The 18,559-nt window shown below is 36.8% G+C and overlaps 1 protein-coding gene across 2 annotated transcripts; it reads left to right on the forward strand.

Annotated features, from left to right (window-relative positions):
• The first annotated feature begins 1,144 nt into the window (after positions 1-1,144).
• Positions 1,145-18,312, forward strand: LOC131788881 (uncharacterized). 2 transcript variants are annotated; one of them, XM_059105978.2, is made up of 18 exons: positions 1,145-1,413; positions 2,960-3,137; positions 3,927-4,062; positions 4,721-4,827; positions 5,611-5,671; positions 6,002-6,078; positions 7,177-7,619; positions 8,981-9,607; positions 9,769-9,839; positions 10,250-10,347; positions 10,909-10,972; positions 11,097-11,185; positions 12,008-12,070; positions 12,808-12,995; positions 13,497-13,585; positions 14,557-14,604; positions 15,667-15,721; positions 15,806-18,312. In XM_059105978.2, the coding sequence occupies exons 1-18, from the start codon at positions 1,194-1,196 to the stop codon at positions 16,879-16,881; spliced, it is 3,690 nt and encodes a 1,229-aa protein (XP_058961961.2). In that variant the 5' UTR covers positions 1,145-1,193; the 3' UTR covers positions 16,882-18,312. The 2 variants fall into 2 exon arrangements, with proteins under 2 accessions (XP_058961961.2, XP_066028867.1); XM_066172770.1 differs by having other exon boundaries at positions 1,277-1,413; positions 2,960-3,109.
• The last annotated feature ends 247 nt before the right edge of the window (positions 18,313-18,559 follow it).

The following is an 18,559-nucleotide window of genomic DNA, read 5'->3' on the forward strand; positions in this document are numbered from 1 at the left end:
TAATCTTACATTTTATCTAAATGAAAAGCAATTATTCCTTTCGGAGATATTCAAAATTTTGTTCTTCATCCTCCAAAATTAGAAGTCAACGAGTCCATCGATAAAAGTGAAACTGACCTCGCTAATCTTTCGTGACTGTCCTCCGGGACACGTATGGGTGTACTCCATGTTTCACCTTGCAATCCCAAGCTTTAAACAAGCAAACATTCTCAAAACAGCCCCAACTGTCTAAGAAATCCTACAAATTGTCAAAGCCAACCAACAACGCAGCTGGCTTGACGCTATTAGTATCAAATGAGGTAGTAGACTTCCTCTTTCACTGCGTGATGGCAAGGGAGTGAGGGGGGGGGGGGGGGTGTTTAGTCCTAGCTGAGTAGGGGCTTGTTTTATGTACAATCCATTACCCCTGAGCAGTCTATTCAAGTCTCGCATTTCCAGAGTAACATTTTACAGAGAAAGTTGTGATGATAACAATTTTGCATATAATTGTTCCCTTACCTAGACAGGACACCTGATTACAACGCAGGAAACAGTTGCCGTTTCACAATCACTTATGGTCCCGCGCATGGCGTTTTCTGACACCTCCGTCACGCAAATCAAAACGGTTCGCAAGGCGTAGATATTACTGGACCGACTTCTAAGTTTACAGTTTTTTCATTTTCTGGCTCAAAAGAAATTATTTCCGAAATATTTTTGTGTCAAGCGTGATTGTCTAATCGAATAACCTTTCAAGTGTTATTTGCAATCAGTTTCCTTCAGTGGTACTCTTCCTGGTTACGGACTATTAAAGGAAAGGAATATAAAAGTGACTGCTTCTCTCCTTTTTTCCCTCAGATTTTACCGACATTGTAAGTCTTGTGTGGTGCAAAGGTGGTGCATGTTCATGCTAGAAGAATAAACATAAATTCGAATAGGATTACATTTGCGATATCCCCGTCAAGATTAATGTGCGTGTAAAATTAGTTTCTTACTGCTTTGTTCACCTTATCTTACGATTTCTCTTACGGCCCATCTTATTGTACTCAGCAAACACCTTGGGTGGTCTCCATTTGACCGCGGTGCCTGGTTTGAGTCGGATCCAGCACGTGGCATCCATCGGAGCACAGAACGCCTGGAACATTTACACGTACTGGTTCATATTTTAAATATGTGAAGCCATCTAGCTCTGGTTAATGAAATTGTAGCGAAAGATTATGAGCGGTCGTGGAAGGGGCAGAGGAGCACTTGCAAGATGGGAAGCTGCTAAAACTATAAGAGAAAGTAGCACGCGTGTTGGGTCGTCGGTTTTGTCTCTTTCTCGAGAACATGAATCCAAACCAAAGGTCAAACAGTCTCCTGGCGACTCTGTCAACAATCACACGCTTGCAAGAGTCACTCATATCATCGATGTGGAGCACTTTTGGGCCCAGACAGGTAAGACTGAAATGATAAAGAGCATATTTTCAGATAACAATGCAATACAAAAAACCCGTAAGCGATCGAAAAACTGTTATCAACATTTGACGACTCTCGTTCTCTGTACGTCTCTATTTCAAATTAGTAATTGCCTCTTTGTTTTGAAATCTGTAGTTAGTTAAATTTAATTCATGTCTAATTACAACTGTTCATTACATTTTCAAGAGCCAGATATAATATTTCTGGCTCTAACGTACTCTAGAGTAGTCTAGAGGCCAGCATTGACCTGTGGACTTGTTTACACAGCTTTACTAGAAACTCTTGACCCCTAGCCAATTCTTGCCAGCTTGTGAAGCTTCTTTCAAACAATGTAGTTGCCGCTGGTAGTTGTTTCTTGTATGAGAGAACTAACCATCAGCAAGAAAAGTGGGCTGCAAAAAGGTTTTTCACTCTGTTAAGGAAAAGGAAGCAAAGTGCAAATTGAATAATGATTTTCTTTTGATGGAAGTTTTTCTCAGAAGTACGTCTTTGATATTGAGTACTTCAAGCCCCCCCCCCCCAAAAAAAAACAGTGTTATGATAGATTAATGTCATATTAGAGTGCTATGTTAATATATAACAGGTATTCCATAGATACTCATAAAAAAAACTTTTGAATTACTTAACACCGATGAACCTTAGTATTGACATGCTCAAAACATACCCCAACAAGAAAATTAAAGTTCAGTTCTTTCTCCATTCAAACTTTATTAATCCATCTTCTTTACTCTGGTCAAGTTTCATGGTTGACCCTCTAACCCCAAAGAGTGACAGCCATTTAATTTCTCCTGACAGTGTCAGCTCTGAAATAAACATTAATGTCAAGAGAATAAAAGAAATGATTGCTAACTAAAGAAACTCTTGATCGTTTGACAAATTCTCCTCATTAATACCACAGGAAATGTGTAGAGGAAAGTGTGGAGAATATGCATACTGATCTTAGGGTGTGTTGCGTTAAGTAGATGTCCCTGCAAGAGGTTTGATAAGTGATCCAGGAGAACTGATCAAAGTGGATGATTTATATATTAAACAGGTCACAGTGCTTTTGACTTTCCTGATGCATGTGAGGAAAACATGTACAGTGTAACTAATTTCATGTCCACGAGAAGATGTGCACTACATGTATATGCATAAGCATTATGGTGTGTCCATTATTCATTTTAGGTTTTTTGTATAATTGATTTACATGCTTTACCATTCAATTGTGAAGGTTTGGTTTTGGTAGGAAGTTTGGAGAACATGCTGGTGTAATTGAATTTCATAACACAGATTTACTAGCTAATTTTATTTAACATTTCTCTAACCTTTTTAACTCCCTAAAGTGATTAAAATGTAACTTCTCCTTTAATATCCATGCAATATGCAGCAACTTGATCTAACACCAAATTCTTGACACTTATTTACAAAGAAATGTATAGCAGCCGAAGGGGAGAATTGAATTTCAGATCTTAGGAGTTAAAGGGTTAAGTGTGTCTGGGAATATTTGAGATGTTTTGTTTTGAATTTTAACATTTTTATATACCAGGTACTTCTGATGAGCTAAAACAGTTTGACACATACATGACTGCATTAAATTCATGGTGTAATGAACAACAAAGATCAAGTGTTGAGAAAATACCCACATGTGGTCAGGCAGTGTGTGTATTTCATTCAAGCACCAGCCAGTGGAGAAGAGGTCAGGTTACTAGGCCTATTAGTAACAGGTTTGTTGAGTCATTCTTATAATATTAAGAACTATGGCTTACTGTATGATATAATTTTAGTACCATTAAAATTTTAATAATATATTGACAACTGAAATTTTTTGGTTACCATTACTGACATTCCATCTAAGGTTGTAATGTTGGGAGGGGGAAGGAGAAGGGGGGGGGTATCTTTTTAGCAGTACTTCCTAAACCCTCTAAATCCCAGACTTGATTAATATGTAACCTCTCCCTCTATTATCTTTTCATTATCCAGCAAACAGGTAATGAGAATACTCAAACTTATCAGATAGAAGTTGTTCTCTTGATGTAAAACATCTATAATTTACATGGAAATGTGTTGCAGCTAGAGGAGAGAATTAACAATGAAGTCTTGGGAGTTCAAGGGTTAGGCTAGTTTTGATGTGAAATTTAGGATGAACCCCAAAAGTCTGTGGCATCTGTGGCTAAGTTTACTCGTACCACAATTGGACATGCATTCATCACCACTGTAAGAGAGCAGCAATTCTCCTCACTATTGGCTGCACAATTTCTATGATTAAGTTTGGAGAATTTGGTATTGGATCAACTATGCATACCCCAATTGATATTTTTGTTTATTCTCATTACTTGTCTGCTTGACATTGTATGATATTGTAAGGAGAAATTTTGTCTTGGTCACAGACAGGAGTAAAGGGTGAAAGGTACAGTGTATCTGTAATGTTTTTTATAAAAGCTAGTTGTAAGTGTTAAATCTGCTTTTGTACTATTACCCAGGAATTGTTTTTGTTTTTTTGTTTTTTTTGACAGCATGTTAGATGTATTTTACTTGGATTATGGACAGTCAGAATGTGTACCATTGGATAGAGTTTGTCATCCCTCTCCCAGTGATATAATGTCTCGCCCAGTTCTAGCACGGTATATAACACTGGATGGTGTGAAACCTGTGAGTAACCTAAACTATCAATCAGAATAATAGTATATCATTTTATGTTTAGCTGCATTTTGGTTTCAATTGAGAGATGTGCTGTTTTCACGCTTGCATTATTTTATAGTCACAGAGATCAATCTTATTTTTACAAGCTTACAGATTTATTTGCCAGATTTTCATCAGCTGGTCAAATGAAATTTATTTCATACAAGTTGTTATCAAATTCCTCTATGAGAAAAAAGAACCCTCTAAAATTTGCCTTACTCTCAACATGTGGCTTCATTGCTCAGTTGGTACTGTAGGACCCAACAAGGAGGAACAGGTTCAATTGCTGTTTCTCTACTACAACTGCTAAAAATTGCATCCACTGGTGGGGATCATTTCTTTTTCTAGGTTTTTGTAGTAGCTTAATAAGCTTTTCCTTTATTTTAGACTGGCTGTCTAACTGGTTTTAAAATTATGTTTACAAAACTTAATTTTTTTTTGAGAAGAAGGGTTTTTAAAATTTTACTTAATTAAAAAGATCTGCAACAATTTTTTATAGTTTTGTACTTAGCTTCACTTAAATTTATGATCAACAGTGGTAAAAATGTTAAAAGTGAGAATTAAGTTATTTCACGTAGAAATAAAGTAATAAAATATTATTCACTAAATCTTCATTTAATTTCTACAGATTGATGGAAGCTGGTCAGAAGAGGCTAATAAAAGATTCAGTGAACTTGTTTCAAGCAGACTTAAAATCCATTTTATTGACAATTTTAGAGGGAAACTTTATCTACGGTTAGTTTACAAATATTTATAAATAAAAGCCATGTATTATCTTCTCAACCCTTGAGTCCTTAACCCCTAAACTCCCAGAAGTCATTAACATGTAACTTCTCCCTATAATATCTCTACATTATCCAGCAAACAGGTAATAAGAATACCTAAACTTATCAGGTAGAAGTTGTTTTCTTGATCTAAAACCAAATTCTCACAACTTATTTACAAGGAAATGTGTAGAGGGGAGAATTGATAATCAGTTCTTGGGAGTTAAAGGGTTAAGATTGACCAGTATCTAATTTCCTCTAACAGTGTCACTTCTGGAAGAAACATTAAGGTCTTCAGGATAAAGGTCCAAATGATCACCAACTGAAAAAGCTTATGATTGTAAAACAAATTCTCCCTGTCAGTTTCATTGGAAATGTCCAGAGAACAGTGTAGAGAATATGTATACTGATCCTAGGGTGTAGAGCGTTAAAGAGCTCAGGCTACAGATCAGAGGTAACTAACTGTAGGTGAAAGGAATAATGAACAAATGGTGCCTCTTGTTTGTTCTCAATTTTTAGAATGGAATGGCTATCACCTGGGAAGTGACTACATCATGGATAATATAAAAATATGTCATGATTATGACTATTAATAATATTATTATATTTCATGTGTAGCACTACCACATCCTTGGACAAAACTATTCAGAGGAAAAATCACATTTCAATTGAAAGATATGCCTCTCTCACCCTCTTATTTTATCTCTTTATTTTTGTCATTGAAGATTTAAATTATCTTTTTTTATCATGGTAGAAATAGAGATGGGGAAGAAACTTCAGTAGGTGATGTGCTTATCTCTGAAGGCCTTGCTAAGGTATAGTACAAATCTTTGTTCATGTTATACATAGCTTGTCAGTGTGACAAAATCAGGACTCTCACTCCCAGGAATGATCATTTGATGAATTATTCTAACAATTTTGATACAATGTTTAAGTACATTAAAACATTTCAATCAGGGAGTTATCAGTTGATCCACTACCAAATTATATTGCAGACAGTAAGAAGAATTATTAACGAGTGTAAGGGATATTAAGCTCTGGCCCCTTGTGAGCCATTTGGCTCAAGTGCAGACTTAGTGAACACCCATTAAAATATATGGAATGAAACACTTGGTCTAATGGATGATATGTTACATTGCATTTAGAGTCCTGATGATGTTGTAAATAAAGGGATATGGAACAGAGAAGTTGGTAGTGGTCATCAGAAAGACAGTTCTGTCAGGTATGTATCAGGCATGAATCAATAAATGTTAATGTTTCTCACCTTCATCAAATATTGTGTTCTTAAAATGGTTTTCATCTGGTGTGAAAGCTTTTTTGGAACCTAGGTAATGTTTTCCAATACATTTTAATTATTGCATGGATGGCTTTTTTGAGAGCCAACCTAAAATTCTTTGCACTGGAGTGCAAGAGAGTATTAGTAAATTACTGCAAAAAGTTGACAAGATGTGGAAGGAAACCTGTGTTGACTAACATCCAATCAGGGCATAGTAGTACATGTAACGACACTTTCATTGGCTCTAGATTTCTGTAATTCACAATTTGATATATGTATACTTGTAGAGTGTAGATTCTCTCTAGGAGAATGATAATTTTTGTGTTATGTAAAAATCTAATTATGTTTAGGGAGTGATCAGCTAGTGATTTCTCTGACAAAATCAATACTTTGTCAGGGTTCATCCTTATTTTAAAAGCAAAACAGGTAAACACAATTTTCAAACGGTTAGAGCAATCCTTTTACCTATTAAATTTTCAAGAATTTGAAGCAATTTCAGGGAGTAATAAGAGGTACTGCAGGCAGTAAATTTTAACAGTTACAGCCTGAAAAAGAGAGCACTGCATGGTGTTTAAGATAGGTGATAAGAACAAACGAATACCATTATTTTGCTTATTGTTTGATTTAACCCCTTACACCTTAACATCAGTTAACACAATTCTCCATACTGTTCTCTATACATTTCCTAAGGTGCTGACAGGGAGAATTTGTTTTACAATCAAAAGCATCTTTAGTTGGTGATCATTTCCATAAAGTTTATTCTCTTTACCTTACTGTGTGATTCAGGGGTGACATTGTAAGGAGAAATTAGATGCCAGTCACTCTTAGGGGTCAAAGGATTAACATTAATTTCTTAGGGCTATATTACAAGGGGGGAGTTCTTCGGAGTGGATGGTTAAACAATGGTCCTTGCAAACCTTGTAATAACCCGAAATTAATCTGGGATTTATTTTAGCATAATGGGGATTTACCAACATCTGAAAGTTACTATTCTGCTCATTCAAACCTAAAATTGTATTTCTTATTTTCCATCTAAATTTATAGTGCATTGAGTTCTGACCAGCAGAAAAGATTAGATGAACAGTGGAACCCGCTAACATTCCATCCAGCAGAATCACGGCAACCATTGTGGCAGAAAAGCAACAGCTTCATTACCATAAAAGATCCATCAACCAAATTACCCATTTCTTTAAAAGACCAATCTTCACAGAGAGAGCTATTTAATTTAAACCGTAGTGCATTTAGTCCACCACAAGTATATGGTAGTAAATCACAGAGAGATACATATTCAAGTGCAATTTCCTTGAATGATGTTCCTCTTCCACCAAAGCCAGACTTTGAAATGCAGAACAAGGAAAAGAACATTCTTGAAACATTTAATGTCAAAAGAACTGATCCAGGACCAGTGGAATCACTGCGCTCAGCGAGGCCTTACCTGGCCAGCCCAAGTGCATTTCTCACTCAGTCACAGACAGGACACAGTTCAAGTATGTTAAAATTTGTGTTTGATTGTTTATACCATGCCAGAGAAATACACCCAAACAGAAAACAGGAAAGGTGCTGTTTTTGTGATCCACCCAACCTTTAGCCATGAGGCGCTCCAAGCTTCTTCTCTCCAAATTGGAATAATTTTTAGTTTCTTTCAAGAATTTAAATGTAGTAGCTGTACCAGCAATGCATTTTTTTTATCATGAATTTTAGGTTTTTAAAACATTTTCAAGGAGTGTTTTAATTGCTTTCAAAATGAAATCTGCATGAATGTCTTCTTGACTGTTTTGGCCATCATGTTTTCTCTTGCATGGTATGGAATAAGTGTGCTACTCTTTCTTGTTGTATACCATCAAATATTCTACCCTGTAATTGTCACTTCATTTTTTGTGGAATATGCTCTTGACTTGTGGGATATTTCATTTGAAAATGTTGCATAACTGGTTTTTATGCCAAGGTTAGTAACAGGTTACACTTTAGGGTGACATTACTAATATTGTCATGTCAGAATGGGAACCAAATTTTGTTATAGGAGAGCTAGATGGTGAAATGTGGAAGTCTTGGAGTGTATCTACATGAGTTAAACTTCTGTAGATATACTTCTTGGTTTGAGCATTTTCATTTGTCATCATTATTTCTTTTTTTTTAACTATAATCTTCCCTTTTCTTTACCATATTTATTTTTTTTGAGTTATAATTACCTTGTGGGTGTATTTTGTAAGCATTTTAGGGCTGTTACTCAATGACGTGTTTGAGTACTTTTTAAAGTAATAAATTAAACTTAGAAAAATTTAATCAAAATTTGTAGTGGATCTTGTGACTGTATTTTATGCAGCACTCGTTGAAGACTTTTTTCTTAATGAATAGTCAATAATTTTAAATTGTTTATTTGTTTAGTTTAAATTTAGTTGTGACAATGTAGTCTGAATTGTGTCCCAAACCAATAATTTTAAGCCTAATTTTAGACTGGTTTAATGTACATTAACCAAGTATGTAGTTACATGAATTGCTATAGCTAGATACCTTAGAAGTGACCATTAAACACTTGGACCAAGTATTCAATGAAGTGGAGGTTAATATCCACTAATTTCACTGACACTGATGTGAGTTATTGTTTTAGTATATACCTCACATAAATGTTCACATTTTTAACTTTGGATGTGTAATTTTTTCTCTAAAGCTACTTGGAGGTGAATATTACTGTACCTGTTATTCACTTCTGAACTAGTCAATCAGCAGGTGTAAAAAGTACTATTCACATGTGTAGCATATAGCAAAATGAACTATGTATTTCGCAGGTGTTTTTTAATGCATGATTTAAGTATTTTCACACTTTTATGACTCTTTATTTGGTTTTCAGCCAATTCAGTATTACCAAGCAATGAATCACCTCTAAAGTACCAACCACCTCATCTGCGATTTTCACAACCAAAGATGAATGAAGCAAATGCACCAAGCACAGAACCCAAGCTAGAGAATTTCACTTCCCTTGCACAAAGCAGGAACAGTTCTTTTCAGTCAGTTCAGAGGTTGCCACAGTCACCTTTCTCAAACTTTTCTTTCAGTCCAAAACAAGGGAGAAGTAATATTGCTGCTCAGTTTCAAACAAACAATTCCACAAATGTAGGTGACAATTCAGCAATAACACAACCATTGCAACAACAAACTTTTCAACCATGGCAACAGTCTGAGTGTCTCAAAACACAGCCATTGAATGAAAATACTAGGGATGAAGAATTGAAAGCAGAGTTAAAGTGGAAAATATGGAAGTTTCAACGGAATGTAAAGAAACTTATTGACCATATGGCAGTGGGTGATAATGGAGATTATCTACAAGAGCTTGACAAGTTAATAGCTGATACCAGAATATCTCAGGAGTTTCCAGGAGTTTCTGAAGTGTCTGTTACTGTAAAACTATTACTTGAGAAGGTTATCAATAATGTCAAGTTTGAAAATGTGGCGGTTAAAGTGTGCACACTATTTAGAGGTATTTTTTTCTCAGTATTTGTTATATTTATGCTGAAGTTGAGAAAGAAATTTTTAAAAAAACTTTTTCTCATGTCTTGTACTTTTCACTATGAATTGTGTCCGCAACAATTCTTGATTAGAGAGTCCGCATCCAATTTGTTGTATGTTTTGTATTTTTAGACATGCATATACCTGATGCTGGTGATCTTATCAATAAAGAGGTGATGACTTGTCAAAAACAGCTGATGGATGTAAGTAATAAGTGATGTATGCATATTGTGGAATTTCTGGAGTTTCTTTCTAAACATTACCAAAAGATTGTCTTGCATTAACTATGTGCTGTCTCTACCAATCCTGGTGATTGTTGCTTGTAATGTGATATCTAGAGAAATACGTTTTTCGTCTTGTCACAAGCATGGGACAAAGGAAAAATTCTGAGTCCCCACAAGGAATCAAACCTCACACCTTTGGATTCCACGATCCAATGCTCTATGACTAAGCCACAGAGACTCTATGGTGAGCAAGTCCCAATACAGAGTTCATGTATGACACGCATCCCGCATACTGCTAAGATCAGCAATGTCGATAGTGTCATGTTTTGCAAATAGAATAAGAAAGACAGAAAGTTTTAAGCATGATATCTACTTTTGCTTTAATTTAGCAATCAGCCTTAAGTGATATCTGCCAAAGGTGTCAAAGATTTTCATCATTTCTTGGGAAACTTTATCTGGAGGTTTTAAATGAAAATGACTCTAATGGGTAAGTACATTAATTAACAAATAAAGGAGCCTTGTCCATGCTCTGTTCTGTTGTAAAGCATGCAGGAAATAGCTAGAGTACAAATGAAGTAAAGGAGAAACAGAAGATGTTTTCCCTACTTCTGTGCATCTGTACTCCAATGAAGTATGTTGTTCCAGCTAATCAGGATGCTTGTTATATGGAAACTTTATCATAATATGTTAAGATAAAGAGTATTTAAGGACCCAGTGACTAACAGTGACATTCCTAAATGTAGTATCCCCCACCCACCCCCCCCCCTTCATTGCAATGTTTCTAGCCAAGCAATATCATGCATTAAACATTGATGAACAACATTACTTTGAGTAATGGGGGCAACTTTTGCGACAAATTTCTTTGTCACCATTAAACACACTTTTTGCTCAAGGTGTCTCAACATTTTTGCAACTGGTTGTAGAGTACATTCAGCCTTTGTTTTATTTGCAGTTACGCTGCCTGAATGTAACTGTAAGTCTACTAGTTTGGATTGTTGCCTTTTTAAATCTTGTATTTTGAATTTCTTGATTATTGTATTTGTCGCAGTTTGAAGCCATCAGTCGATAGCATCATAGCAAATAGTCTCCACAACTGGTTATCATTTGATCAGGTAAGCCTAATGCACACATGGAACAATGATAATAGTAATAATAAATAAATACAATTCTTCCAGAGCACAAGCACTTTGTCAGGGTTATAGTTATGACTGGTAACAAAATTACTTTTTTCTACAGGCTGAATCAGTGGCAATTCACAACTTAAAAGCAGAATGTCTGACAGGATTCTTAAGGATCACAGGACCAAAAGTTGACCAAGCAGAAGGGTAACTTTTCCTTTACCAATGACTTGTATTAGATCTTCACCATAAATAGAGAGCAGTGCCTTTGACATCAAATCATTATACTGAAAGTTACCATTTGTAAATCCTAGCAGTATGCTAGATGTTGAAGAGTTAATTTATGCCAAACTAATTATCTGAATTTACAGCACGTGTGTATGTAAGTTGAGATCAAATGGGTCTGTGAGTGTCATCTAAGTATTTGCACCTATTTGGAAGCTGTTGCTATGCAACTTAGCAAATCATCTACTGGTAGTTGCTCTTAAGTCCACTGTTTGGTTGGAGCCTCTCCGCAGTTAGTTTGTTCCAGTTGCTTTGTAAATAAACAGTGGCACTTTGTAAAAAAAGGGAAGAATTATTGGATAGCTATCCCATCCACTGATCTGTTTACCATCCCACATTATTTACAAATTGACTGAACTTATGAAACAGGCCACTAAAACCCACATTACAAACATGTAACTTCCAAGATACAATCAATAATTCTGCTGACTGACTGCCTTTCAATTCACTCTGAACAATTATAGCCAGTCAAATTTGGTGGTTTTTTTTTTTTTTTAGATAAAGCCATCTTGCTGATGAGCTTGTCTGTTCTCATTGTCTGTTGGCAAGATAACGTATTAATTAAATTTAAGAGAACAATTTGAATATAAATCACCGCTGGGAATCTAAATGTTTAAAGCTTAATTGTCCCAAAGTACTGTTGGTCAATAAAGTCCACCTTGGGTATGTGTTGAATATCACATTCCTTGACTTGATAGCTTTTGATGGTTTTATTGATTTGTTTTTGTTAAAATTTGTACACAGGAATGATATCTCAAGATATTTTGCTACAATCAGGGACCTTGTACTTTCACCAGATCTTGCTGTGTAAGAAATAGTTTGCTTTTATAAAGAATCTAATGGCATGAAAGATTTTGAATGAGGCTAATCATTTGCTTATATCTGTTGTCTGTTTTGTCCTGTTCCAAGTGCAAAAAAGGGTGTCAGTAGGAAGACAGGTTTCTAAGAATTCCATTCAGTCACATAGGGCAAGTAGATTTCGATGCTGGGAAGGAAGGGTTTCTTGCTCATTTACCCATTAGGCAGTGCCTCAGATAATGCACAATTTAATCCAGTCCTTAAAACCTTTCACTCCCAATATCCTAAGAGTAATTCTCCTTAAACCCTACCATACAATTATTATGAGGTTAGCTCAGAGAATTTGGTATTAGTTCAACTAATAATTCCTTCATTGATATTTCCTTTACTCTCATTACTTGTCTGCTTGATATTGTATTGATAATGTTAGGAGAAAGTACATCTTGTAACTCACAGAAGTTTAACCCTTTAACTCCCATGAGTGACCAAGACAGAATTTCTCCTTACAATTTCAACAAGTTATGAGAACAAAGGAAAATATCAATTTGGGGATAATTAGTTGATCCAATACTAAATTCTCTGAACTAACATAAGAATTGTATTGTTGTCAGTAAGGAGAATTACACATTTGATGTGTGAGTTGAAGGGTTGAGCTTAAGGGAAAATTAAGTTTTTAGACTTTGTTTTCCAGTACCTCTCTTCCTCTTTCCACGGTGCCTCTTTGACTGTCTTCTTTATCTTAATAGGCCAGTCAAAAGTACTTTGCTGGATATTTTGCTGTTACGAGCATCAGGTTGGAAGATTGAAGATGAAGTAGCGAAGCAAGAATCTGAAGGCTCATCAATGGAGGATGAAGTGTTAGTTGAACCTGAAGATGACCTGACAGAGGAGCAGCAGTTTCAGGAGGGCACTGGGAACGAGGGTGATAGTGAAGGTATGATATAGTAAAAGGAGTTCGTTTAGTCCTCTCTATTTAAAAAAAAAATGTATGATAACTTCCATGGTTTACAGTGTGAAGTGCAGTGTGCTGAATTCCAGATCTAAAGGTTGCAATAAATAACTCAATCAAGCAACCAGTCATTAGTCAATCAATGAACAGAAGATAACTTCTGTTAAAAGCAGTAAAATAAGTTTCCCCTCTTCAAGAATATTCATGTACTTAATTAACAAGAAAGAGATGTGTCTGGAGCATTTTAAAATATTTGACATTTTTAAATGTCAAATATTTTGATGATGTGCAAAGCTTGGTACTGGCTGTCTTGGTCAGAGTAGCTTGGAATATTGGTAGCGTAGACAGTGACATGAACACAAGAATGAGCGATGCATGGTCAACCCTGTGAGTGGTCTAAGACTGGGAGTCAAATCCTCAAGATATCTGTAATTATTTTGTGTAACATGTGTTGTTCTGTTTTAATTTTTTTTTTCTCTAATGTAGAATGGGACCCATACTGTAAAGTCAAGTCGATGTTAGAAAACCTGAAGCTGCAGGATTTGTTTCAAAAGTTTTTCGACAATTGTATTCGCGTGAGTTTCCTCCTAATTTTTGGAGCGTTATTATCTGATGCAGGTATTTATCATATAAACTACGGTTTTACACGAGGATTTCCAGCCCTGAGAAAAGCCGTTAATAACACACTTGGAAAAATATCGTATCTTTTCACGTGTGTTTGATATTGTCAATCAGCTGCTGACACGTCACTCGCCTTTCGCGCCACTCGGTCAGGTTGATGAATGAACAGCAAAGCCTTCACCATTCTCAATCCAAGGTTTTTTGTCGGGATGTGTTCGGATTATGGCTGCTTACAGACAGTGACGTTCAAACTTTCCTAGAATAGAAAGAAAACCAAAATACGGAAAGAAAACCGATAGTTACGTATTCAGTGGCTTTGTTTATGGCATTTCACGCGGCTGAGAACAAAAATCGACAACTGGACGATTTGTCACAGGCCGATTTTGGCCGTGTACCTCAAAGATTTCTTCGGTCGGTGAGGACCAAGTCAATAACGGAGAATTTTGTACATTGAAAATTACGCCCATCGTTTGTTTTTGTAGTGTTTCAACTCATTTTTTCATCTTGAGTCCTAGCGCCAATGCCTTGTACGATTTTTATTCGGGGATTGTCGATCCTTTATTTTCATTCGTCAATAAAGTTGACTTTTCTTGTCAGTAAGGGGATATTGTGTCTATATGATAAACGAAATAATACGTGGTTGCTTGTAGAACTTTCTTTTCTTGAGTTCAACTCGGCATCTCACTTGTGAGCTATCGAGTTAAACACTCTAAGAAAAATTCCATATCCACACTCGCCCATGTATTCTCTATTTATCTGTTTTTTGTTGTTGTTTTTTTTAATCGAGACTTTCTTTATCCATTTGTCACCTGAATGTTTGTTGACTGAAATGTGAAGGGTGGGAGGGTGAAAGTCAAATTATAGTTGATTTATGCGTTAACTAAGAATGGTTTGAGCCTCTTTCCCTTATTAATATATGTTTCAGGACTCTCTCCTCACTGCTGATTGGGAAGAACTTAAGAGAACTTTGCAGGTGAGTTTTAACAAATCGACAGTGCATGGTCTGTACTCTTATCGACAGCAACATTTGTCGTCATAGTGGTCAAAATGTTGTGGACTCGCGAGGCTTAGCCGAGTGAGTCCGCAAAAACTTCTTCAACCTTTTACACCCGAACATCAGTATGTATATTTCCATTACTGTTCTCCCTACATTTCCCAGGGTCTTGACAAGAAGAATTTGTTTAAAAGTCAAGAACTTCTTTGGTGATCATGACCTTTATTCTCGTGACCTTGATGTTTGATTCAGAGGTGATATTGTAAGGAGAAATTGGATGCTAGTCACTCTTAGGGGTTAAATGGTTAAAGCATAAGTACTGCAAACCACAGGCAGCCCAAGCTCACGTCTCGAGAAAAAGCCAACAGTTAATTCATGAAAGCGTCACGCGTTGTGTGATACGGTGTTAAGTTACAAGAGGAACCGTTGAAAATTTGAACACATTTTAAGGAATAGTATGGGGAACGAAATATCGTCGATTTACAACGATAAATATTTCAAAATTTGAACTCTATGCACGTAAAATGAATAAAACTTATTCACATCTTTTGTGTCCGTTGTAGTTCTGCTGTTTTAAGCTTGCTTTTCCATCACTGTTATTCCTGTCAAAAGACGTAGTAATAACAAGAATAACAGTGATGGAAATCGCCGGAAACCACAGCGGACACACAAGATGTGAATAAGTTTTATTGATTTTACGTGTAAAGAGTTCATATTTTGAAATATTTATCGTTGTAAATCGACCGTATTTCGTTCCCCATACTATTCCTTATAACGTGTTCAAATTCTCATCGGTTCCTCTCGAAACTTAAACCGAATCGCACAACGCGTGACAGTTTCATGATTGATAGTTTGCTTTTTCTCGAGACGTGAGCTTGGGCTGCCTGTGCTGCAAACTTCATTTACTTTTTACACTCAGTTATGAAATCCTCTTGTGGAAACACATCGACCCAAATTTTCTCAATTATTTGAATAAACGGCCCTCGGACAAAATAGTTTTTCGTACGGTCTCTTAATTGACTACAAAATTTTGTTTTCCAGGAGGCCGGATTTCCTCCTGGTGTTATTTTGGAAATAAGGATGTACTTAAACAAAGGTGAGAGTGATCAAATATTACAGTCGTTTTTGTTTATTTGCTTGTTTGTTGTCGTTTTTAAACTACTTTTTATTATACCCATAGGGCTATTGGAGGAAAACGTAACGAAAATCTTAAAGCCTCCTGCACACAAAATCATCAATGCGTCAACTGCAGGAAAAATTAAGGAGATGAAGAACAAACCCCCTAGATCTCCTTCGCCGACCAAATCAAACGAGAGCAGTATTGCTATAAACCAATTGAATCAGGAGCTGCAGCAACTCATGATTGAGGGAAAACAAGACAAAGGAGCACAAAGAGTTTCGCCAACAAAAAAAATCAGCCCCCTCAGTCAACAAACAGGACACGAAGGAACACCGTATAACAGGGCGGGGACTCGTAAGTTTGTTAGCAAGGCTGAGAGGAGACGGTCATCAGAGGGCTTACCTGAAGAAGTATCTTATTTATTACCGGACTATGCTGATAGCTTGTATGAAAGGATGGCTCCGTCTCCTCATGCTCCAGTGGAACCGAGCAATAAACGCCCCACCGTGGAAACAATTGCTGAGAGTCAAACTGTATCTTCAGTGTCGTACAGTGCTGTGCTCAAGGGGGTGTCACAGGAAACAACTAAACCTGGGGCAGCTAAAACAAAAGAAAGTCAGTCCAAGACATTTTCTCGGCCCCCACCTGGGTTTCCTCCTCTCCCCACCCATGGTGGGGACACTAAGATGCACATGACAGTGTTAGGCAACAAGTCAAAGACAAAAACCCCTGGACCGTCAAATAGTACACCGCGAAACAATACCCCAACCCGAGCTGACGCTAGTATGAACTGGCGAAACGATGGCCAGCAAGAACCACGCAATCAAACTTCCATACAACCAGTACATCCATCACCCTCTGGACAGGGAGTTAAATGGAGATCATATGATGATACTGTTTCCCAGACTGAAAGTAAAGCGCCACCGATGTCTGGAGCCTCCAGCGACGCGTCTAGTCAGAGAGGAGAAACACCGCAGGAAGATCAAGCATCTGTGAAATCCGATGAATCTAATGAGCCCCCGCCGATCGTCCAACCCCACCGGGTATTTGGCCCTGGTGGTTTAAAGGCTTGTGTGATATGTGGTAGTAAGGAACATCTACGGTGTAACGACCGCTCAAAAATGTTCATGGACTAAAGAAAAGAGCACTTAACACGGAAGCGCTTTTCGATCGAGTGTCGTAAAACCAAACTGATCACAAAGGCTGTTCATAGCGCAGACGAATATCACAAGAAACCAATGAGAAGTCAAAGTAATTACAAGTAAACAACGTCAAATGCACAAAAATTCAAGTGTTATTGCCATAGTCGTTCCAAGTTTAGCATCTGATTGATTTAAAAGAGGGCATTGTTTTTTTAGTGCAATCATTTAGTGAAGGAAATCAACACAGTCCCGCAGTGCTTTTGACATTGACTTCAGAATTGCTACCCTTTGACTCTGTAACTATATCATGTACTCTGAGCAAAAGAAACAGCTGTTCAACGAGCTTCTTATTTAACCCTGTGACTCCTAACAGTGACTAGCATCTAATTTATCCTTACAATATCACCCCTGAATCAAACATTAAGGTGATGAGAATAAAGGAAATGATCACCAGCTTAAGAAGCTCTTGATTATTAAACAAATTCTCCTTGTCAACCCTACAGGAAATATATAGATAACAGTACGGAGAATGTGCATACAGGTGTCAGGGTGTAAGGGGCTAAATGGTAGCGCAGCACGATCTATTCCGTGAACAGTACTATTTCCTTACTTTGCAGAGGCAGCGTGAAGATCTTTGTTTATTAGGTACAGTTAAAGCGTTTATCGTCATGTAGGACTTTTTTCCGTTCTATTTAAGATTCAAACAACCTAGAACCAGTGCCTACTTATATGATTGACGTCCACTGAGCAACTCAATTTGGGTTCCTCCTATCGGTTACTGACGTTTTTCAGTTTCCTGTGAATTTTTGAATAGTTTTCGATACAAAAAAAAAATACCTTGGTAATGCCATAATTTGTTTTTTCAAATATTTGGTTTGACTTGCTGCATAAGAATGCTTTATCTTAAAGGTTTTGGAACGCGTGGGTTTATTGGACGTTCTATTTAGCTACTTTGGACATAGGAATTGGGTGATATTACTAACCGAGTTGACAATCATTTTTAAAGAGTTTCTGAGGCTGACTGACGTTTCGAACGTTAGCCCTTCGTCAGAGCGAATAAAGGAATTGTGGGTTGTGTGTAGTGTGTCAAGAAAACGATGAAGCTTCGCTATTTGTCGAAACATGGGATAAATTTTTGTTTTAGTTCTAAACTCTAGAGCACAATTTATGAAAGTAAAGATATGGTACAACCCACCTAGAAAGGAGGGAAAGCGGCCCAGTGGTGATAATGGTCGCGTTCAACCGCTATGTCCCTTCCTTTTATTCCCAAATCAATAAAACCCTTTGAACCCTAAGAGTGATTAGCGGCTAATTCTCCTCACAGTATTATCTATGAATCGCACACTAAGGTCACGAGAATAAAAGAAATGATCACCAACTGAGGAAGCCCTTGCTTGTTAAACAAATTCACCTCGTATACACCTTCGGGAAAAGTATGGAGCACAGTATGGGGAAAATGAATACTGATCTTAGCATATAAATGGTTAAGCTATAAGCTTTAGACATTTTTCCTGAGTTTCTCTTAAAGTTCTCAGGTTTTCCCCTCGATTGAAATCAATATACAGAGTTCACATTTCACCAAAGTCGCTTGTAAAGCTGTGCCACTGCCAAATACCATTTCTTTACTTATTATTTAATTGATCTAACTGCCTTCACAACTTTCTCAGAGATT

Source organism: Pocillopora verrucosa, chromosome 1 (genome assembly GCF_036669915.1).
Source record: "Pocillopora verrucosa isolate sample1 chromosome 1, ASM3666991v2, whole genome shotgun sequence".
NCBI classification, from domain to species: domain Eukaryota; kingdom Metazoa; phylum Cnidaria; class Anthozoa; order Scleractinia; family Pocilloporidae; genus Pocillopora; species Pocillopora verrucosa.

Excerpts from the sequence above, each read along its gene's own strand:
- LOC131788881 (XM_059105978.2), top strand. The coding sequence starts at position 1,194 with ATGAGCGGTCGTGGAAGGGGCAGAGGAGCACTTGCAAGATGGGAAGCT. Across the intron at positions 9,840-10,249 it reads GTCAAAAACAGCTGATGGAT|CAATCAGCCTTAAGTGATAT; the intron begins GTAAGTAATAAG and ends GCTTTAATTTAG. Across the intron at positions 12,071-12,807 it reads CTTTCACCAGATCTTGCTGT|GCCAGTCAAAAGTACTTTGC; the intron begins GTAAGAAATAGT and ends TTATCTTAATAG.